The 7,073-nt window shown below is 30.3% G+C and overlaps 1 protein-coding gene and 1 long non-coding RNA gene across 2 annotated transcripts; one reads left to right on the top strand and one right to left on the bottom strand.

Moving 5' to 3' along the window:
* The first annotated feature begins 1,646 nt into the window (after positions 1 to 1,646).
* Positions 1,647 to 6,473, top strand: LOC105950268 (protein PLANT CADMIUM RESISTANCE 2). Its single transcript, XM_088826672.1, has 4 exons — positions 1,647 to 2,004; positions 2,124 to 2,195; positions 2,901 to 3,113; positions 6,143 to 6,473. Exons 1-4 carry the CDS (start codon positions 1,782 to 1,784, stop codon positions 6,217 to 6,219), a joined length of 585 nt encoding a protein of 194 aa, XP_088682798.1. The 5' UTR covers positions 1,647 to 1,781; the 3' UTR covers positions 6,220 to 6,473.
* LOC148766521 (uncharacterized) lies at positions 4,051 to 5,467 on the bottom strand. Its single transcript, XR_016034834.1, has 3 exons — positions 5,076 to 5,467; positions 4,751 to 4,806; positions 4,051 to 4,249 (listed from the first exon to the last, which is right to left on the bottom strand). It is a non-coding gene; the product is annotated as an uncharacterized LOC148766521 (long non-coding RNA).
* Positions 6,474 to 7,073: the final 600 nt, after the last annotated feature.

The following is a 7,073-nucleotide window of genomic DNA, read 5'->3' as shown; positions in this document are numbered from 1 at the left end:
TACAGTAGAACCTCAATAAATTAATAACTCTGCTTAAATAATAATTTCTTCTGGTCCCAACTCGGTAAAAAACCAACTAAAGTATTAGTTTAATAATTTAATATCTCGTTAAATTAATACAAATCTAGTCTCGACTGTATTAATTTATAAAAGTTTAACTGTACAGGCCTGCCCGAAAATACTGGGAAGATATACATGAGAGCAGCAGCTCCAATTCATGACTCCACCATTATCTTGGAATCTTCCTAATCTTCAACTCATTCTTAATTGTTTAATATAAAATTTGTCAGTAGTCTTGCTATAGAATTTTATATATCTCTCTTTCGTGTTTGCATTTTAGTTAGTCCTCTAAGGTACATTTAAATATTAAAAAAAAATGGATGCAACTTGTTCTCATACCAAAACAAAAGATGCATAATCTAATAATTAATATTACTTGGAAGTTAGAACCAAATTTCAACCACAAAGATGGTTTCAACTGTTGTATCATATCCAAATTAAAATCAACATCAAGAAGCAAAAAGTATTCTCTACTACAAGTCTACAAGTATATATATATATATATATATATATATATATATATATATATATATATATATATATATATATATATATATATATATATATATATATATATATATATATATATATATATATGACCGGTTCAATTTGTGATCTTGATTTGACTGTATCTTAATTCAATACACATTTAATTAGTTTAATTAGTTGTAGTGTAGTTATCTATCTGTATATTTTGGGTTAAACAAATTGCCCCTATGGTAGTGTCACCACTAAGACATATATCATGCACTACAAAATCTTTGTCCCATCAATTTAATGGTCAACCCTCAGATATCTACACCGTTAGTTTATATAGCGTATTTACATTTTCACTCTTACATTTAAACGATATAAATAGACATTTTTTGACTTTATTAATTGAACAATTTTTATTTTATTTTATTACGTAGCATTCCGGTTGCATCGACAAGTGGTTCTAGAAAAATATATCATATAATGTTTGGTGTTTGGACATAAAAAATAAAATGCATGAATTTTGAGAATTAGTATTACATGAGGCATTTTAAATCGATAATTTTTGGGTTGAAAATAAAATTATAAAAGGAATTAAAAAATATTATGTAGAATATAATAAAAGAAATTCATCAATTTTAGATGAAATTTTTAGGCTCAGAACAAAATTGCAAATTTTCATAATTTTAGAAGAAAATTATAAATAATTTTTCAGAATATAATTTTTTTTCCAGATAATTTGGGTGCAATTTTTAGATTGTGGAAAATAAAATTAGGGAAGAAACGTGAAAAACAAAAAAAAATTGGGAGTAAATTGGGTACAAGAAAGAAAGAAAGAGGCACACATTTTATAAACAATCAGAGAGGTATTTTCGCTCAAAATTATCCAACATCTAGTGCAATGGTCGGTCAACTTTGAAAAATGACGGATTATGTAACATGGATTGACGGCAGAGGCCATATTATCGCATTTTACAGTACATTGAAGTATTTACGACAGTAGCGATAGTACATGGATGGAATATTTAACGCGTATATTTTAACACACATTCAAACCACCAACGACTTTCAACACATATACTACACACGGTATGGTAAAATTTTGGCCACCTTGAAAATTGTATATATAAACACTACAACCATCTGCGCACTATATGCATTACCTATATCAAACTAATTAACTAAATACTAGCTTATATTTTCAGTTCCCATTATTAATTAGATATCTTTTCTGCGTTGAATCAATAATGGTTTCAGTGAAGAAACCATCAGAACCGACGGCACCACCAACCCATGGTGGAGCACCGCCACCAGAATATGGGCAACCACCGTCTTCAGCCTACGGCCAACCACCACCACCACCGCCGCCGCCAACTGGCGTACCTATGCATCCATCGATGCAAGTACATGGCAACCTCCCTGGGCCTTGGTCCACTGGCATTTGCGACTGCTTTTCTGATGTTTCTAACTGTATGCATATATGTTCACTTTTTCACCCTCCAAATATTATTATTTTATATTTATATATAATTTCCAAATATTAATTATTGATTTTAATTGCATATATATGTATATATTGATGATCACAGGTTGCATAACATGTTGGTGTCCCTGCATTACATTTGGACAGATTGCTGAGATTGTTGACAGAGGATCCACCTGTAAGTATATAATTTATTCATTATTATATATTTGATTTTAGTTATTTTACTTTACTACATATGAAACGCGCGAGTTTCAAGGAGTTTGTTTGTCTTTGACAAATTAGATGCTACTTATTTATAGTGTACTTAATGAATAGTTATTTACTCAAATTTATGGTTCAAATTGATGGGTGTAAATAAAAAGGTGTGTAGTATCTAACTTCACTTGTCTCCTCAAAAAAAAAAAAAAAAATCTAACTCCTCCACTTGACTTTTTATATATGAGTATATGCTAATAAAAATACTAAGGATTTAGTTTCTTTACAATTAGAGCAAGGAAAAAGGTGGCGACCACAAAAGATGTTTATTTATTGATTATTTCTTGAGTTCTACATTTAAAGTGAATTGTAAAAATAAAAAAAATAAAGAAATCCAGCGTTGCTTTGAATTTCTGAAAAAACTCCTCGTGTTATTAATATTAGAAATATTGAATGGGTTTTTAATAATGAAAATAACCTTAAGAGTTTTTATAACTATTAGAATAAATAACATAGGGGTGACAAATGCAATAAACTCGTATATTTATTTTAAATACTCAAAATTATTTCATTCCAAGTTTTGAAATTTTGATTTTCAGTTTTTTTTCTTCATTTTATTATGAAAAGGAATTAGAATATCCAGTCCGATTTCGACACATACTGAAATAGTTTGACTAATGTGCAGCTTGCGGAGCGAGTGGGGCATTATATGCGCTGATATCGTACTTCACGGGATGTGCGTGCATATACTCTTGCACCTACCGTTCGAAAATGAGAAGCCAATACATGCTAGCGGAGGATCCTTGTCCCGATTTTCTTCTGCACCTTTGTTGCGAGTCCTGCGCTTTGTGCCAAGAGTATCGTGAGCTCCAACATCGTGGCTTTGACATGAATCTTGGTAATCAATCCTGCTTCAATTTATTGGCTATTATTTTACTTTAGGGTGCAAAATTAGATCGGATGATCTGTTTTAATAGGAAAATCGGATGCCATAGGATGATTGACACATGGATAATTTAAATAAAAATATAATTAGGATTCTAATAAGTGGAAAAAAAAAGGAAAAGGAAAACCCAGCATAACACGTAACCCCTCTAACCCTAATTATAATAGCGTAATTTATTAAGAGTTTAGACCTAAGAGTGCCACATGTCAAAAAATTAGTGAAATCCTATTTATATTAAATATCGGCTGATCCGCTCAGAATTTAATCACTACTAGAAAACTGCGATTTAGCAACGAACATATCTATCGCTAAATTGTCCAAATCCGTCACTAATGAGAAATTAGCAACGTATTCTGCTTGTCGCTTAATCCGTCGCTAAAAGCCGCGTCGCTAATTTTAGCTTCGAAATGGTCAACTCCGTCGCTAATGTGTAGCAACACAGGCAGTCGTCGCAATGCTCGTCGCTAACTTAGTGACGGACTATAATGTCGCCAAATCTGATACTAATACTAGTCACCAATTCTATCATTGTCCGTTGCTAATACCCGTCACTATTTCATTGGAAATAATCCAATCGACAAATATAAATAAATATCCAATATTAAATGCCCATTTAAATATATATATATATATATATATATATATATATATATATATATATATATATATATATATATATATATATATCAATTAAAACACATTGATGCTAATCTCACAAAACTAACAATTTTCCATTTCATACCATTCAATCTAGTACAAAATCCTATAAGTTTGACTACAAATGAAAATCTTATGATCACATCCAACCAAAACAGGCCTTAATAAACTTCTAAAGTGTACAACATCATCATAAATATTTAAATTTTATACTACAAATATAATTTGACCCTATTCACTAGTCGAGCACTAGCAGATCCAACAAATCATTGTGCTAGACTCTGATTTATTACTTATGGCTGCTTGAATGATGGCTTGCAATTGCTCTTGAAAAATTCTTCCTTCATATTGGTCCTCCAACTGCATCAAGCCAAGTTTCATCAACAACTTTCTCTAATTAATAGCCATTTCATGAGGCCTTCCATTAGCACCTTTACGAGAACAGACGAGGAAAAAAATGAGTGGTATAGAAGTAAAAAGGGAAAAGAAGAAACAACATAGTGGGTAACAAAGCAAGTTGCATTGAGTTGAACGGGTAGAAAAATAAGTGAAGATGAAAAAAAACTTCTCATATTTAAAACTCTGAATAACTTGATCACGTAGCAGATGCTTTATGATTTTGATGCAAAATCATAATATTAGGTATTTGCATTATTTTTGCAATCACTCACTCAAAATTCATTCCAGGCACTTAGTAATTAATTGTATCTTAATCAAATTTTAGCCAGTCTCATATATAATCATTCTCAGAGCATGTAGAGTTCTATAGGTCCAATATTGAAATTAAATAGATGTCTAACTAAAAACTAAAACTATCAAATGGGCTACTCCTAATATTGAGGTTCTCTCAACTCCTCTGATTAAAGAACTAAAAGACAGAATGACAAAGTACGAAAAATCAACCAGTTATGTAAGATGAAAAGCTCACATACCTGCAACCATCACATAGTTAACCTTAGCAGTTTTATATTATGATCTTGCAAGGTACCTGTTGATGGATGAGAATAAAATAACAAATAAGACATCAAACATCAAGAACTCCTTAATAATTTTGAATTTTAACATAGAATATCCCAATAATAAATAAAATTCTATACGAGTGATTATATCATTGAAGGGCACAAACATAAATTTTATCCTCTTTAAGAACAAGACAATATATTGAATTAATATTAAGATAAACAAAGTAGGGATAGTTAAATAAATTCAACATATTAATCGCAAAAAAAGTAAAAGGAAATAATTAAAATAACATACCAGAGGCAAATGTTGCAGTAGGATGATCGTGATATTTGGTTGGTTATCTTTAGCCCCCATCATAATCTGAATAGTATCAACAAAAAGAAATGGCATATAACTGTTGTAATTAACATATTTTGAGAATAATACCAGAAAATTTGTATAACATCTTTTTCTATACTTGGTATACGAAAATTAATTTCAACAATAGTTCGGACTTCATTCCATTTAAATCCAATATTCACAGTTGAAATAAAATTTACAGATTATTAATTAAGTTCATATAAATCAAAATGGTGCACACAAGAAAATCTTTAAAAACTCATAAACAAAATATAATATATAATAAATACCATACATAATCAATTACGGGTATTTAGCAAAAACCCTAACATTGAAGGGTGAGTGTGTTTGAGACAGAGATAAAACCAAGAATTACCTGAAATAAATAAATCGCTTGAAAATCAAATATATCCGAGCAATATCACCGCCGGAACAAACTGAGACGGGAGTGGAACGACCTGAAGAATGAAAAATTGAATCTGGGAAATGGTCTGAACCCTGAAATCTCAATACGAAGACATGTAGAAGAATGGGAGAAAGCAATAGGTCTAAGTTTGTTATGAGGACTGATGGTGGTAGTGGGCCTTTCGGAATAAAAAAACATGGAAAATAAAAATGTTTTTTTAATGCAACAATTTTTGAACATGCACTCTTTTTTCTAAAATATTTTATTTTAAAAATGGAAAATGGTTTTTTATCGGTGCTAATTTTTGTTTGCCTAAAATACTTTGTTTTAGCGAGGGATCTATTATCTGTTGCAACAGATGTTGCTAAATATTTATTTTCGAAACAGATTTCATATCCCTCACTAATGTCCGTTGCTATAAATGAAGTTTTAAAAGTAAAGGGACGAATTTGCTATCCGTCGCAAATTCTATCGCTACTTCTTTCTTTTATCTACGAACCTATAAGTCGTCACTAATGTCCGTCGTTAATTCGTGATTTTCTAGTAGTGAATCTTTTTATTTTAATGTTACATTAATGTGATCTAACTCATCAATTTTTGATTTTTATTTTTTTAGGATGGTTTGGAAATGTTGACAAACATAATCAAGGAGTGACAATGGCACCATTTGTTGAAGGAGGAATGAAAAGATAAGTTATATTATTTGGATTCCCATTGGCTGTCTTGTTTGGATGTATTTTTCGTTTTATTCAATAATTGTGTGGTTATGAAGATGGGTGCATTTTATTTATTTATTTTATTTTTATTGTATTGTAACGTGGTTTGAGTGTGATCTGTGATAATATAGTGGATGTAATAAGGTCAAGTTTTTATTGTGGAATTCAATTCATAATAATGTATGTCATCAAAGATTATAATATTGAAAGTCTATGTTTAATGTTCGTGTATTTGTTTATTTATTATTATCTACAAAGCATTTTTTGAAGCTTCGGTCTTGTATTTCTTTGTTTTTATAAAGTATCTTTGAAGCTTTGGTCTTGTAATATCGATATCCTTTAGTTTATTTATTGTTAAAAAAATATCCAATTATTTTTATATACACTAGTGAGAATCCCCTCTAACATTATTTTAAGGGCATATTACAAATAAGCCTATCAATGGTTACTTATTTATAAAGAGATTCAGACAAAAAAATCATTTATCAATAAGTCCACACATGGTCCAGATTTTTGTTAAAAACGAAAATAGCCCCTCATACTTTAATATGCTCCAATTTCATCCTTAATTTAATTTAACCTCAATTTGACCCCAACGGCAGTACGATTACGTTAATTAACTATCATTGATAGTATAATTACGTTAATTTATTGTCAGTGACAGTACAATTACGGTCAACGTTCAGCGACGGACGTAAAAAAAAAAGAAAAAAAAAAACTTAATAAAAACACTAAAAAAAATCAACGCCGGAGACCGCCGGAAACCGGCGAAAAAATCTGGAAGAAAAGAAAAAAAAAATTCAAAAAGTCAACGCTGAAATCCGACGGGAA

The sequence above is a fragment of the Erythranthe guttata genome, chromosome 12 (assembly GCF_056151865.1).
Source record: "Erythranthe guttata isolate IM_541 chromosome 12, IM_541, whole genome shotgun sequence".
Classification (NCBI taxonomy): domain Eukaryota; kingdom Viridiplantae; phylum Streptophyta; class Magnoliopsida; order Lamiales; family Phrymaceae; genus Erythranthe; species Erythranthe guttata.
This window is presented reverse-complemented; position numbering and strand designations above follow the sequence as displayed.

Coding starts and splice junctions, on each gene's coding strand:
- LOC105950268 (XM_088826672.1), top strand. CDS start 1,782: ATGGTTTCAGTGAAGAAACCATCAGAACCGACGGCACCACCAACCCAT. Junction 2,005..2,123: donor CTTTTCTGATGTTTCTAACT/GTATGCATATAT, acceptor TGATGATCACAG/GTTGCATAACATGTTGGTGT. Junction 2,196..2,900: donor TGTTGACAGAGGATCCACCT/GTAAGTATATAA, acceptor ACTAATGTGCAG/CTTGCGGAGCGAGTGGGGCA.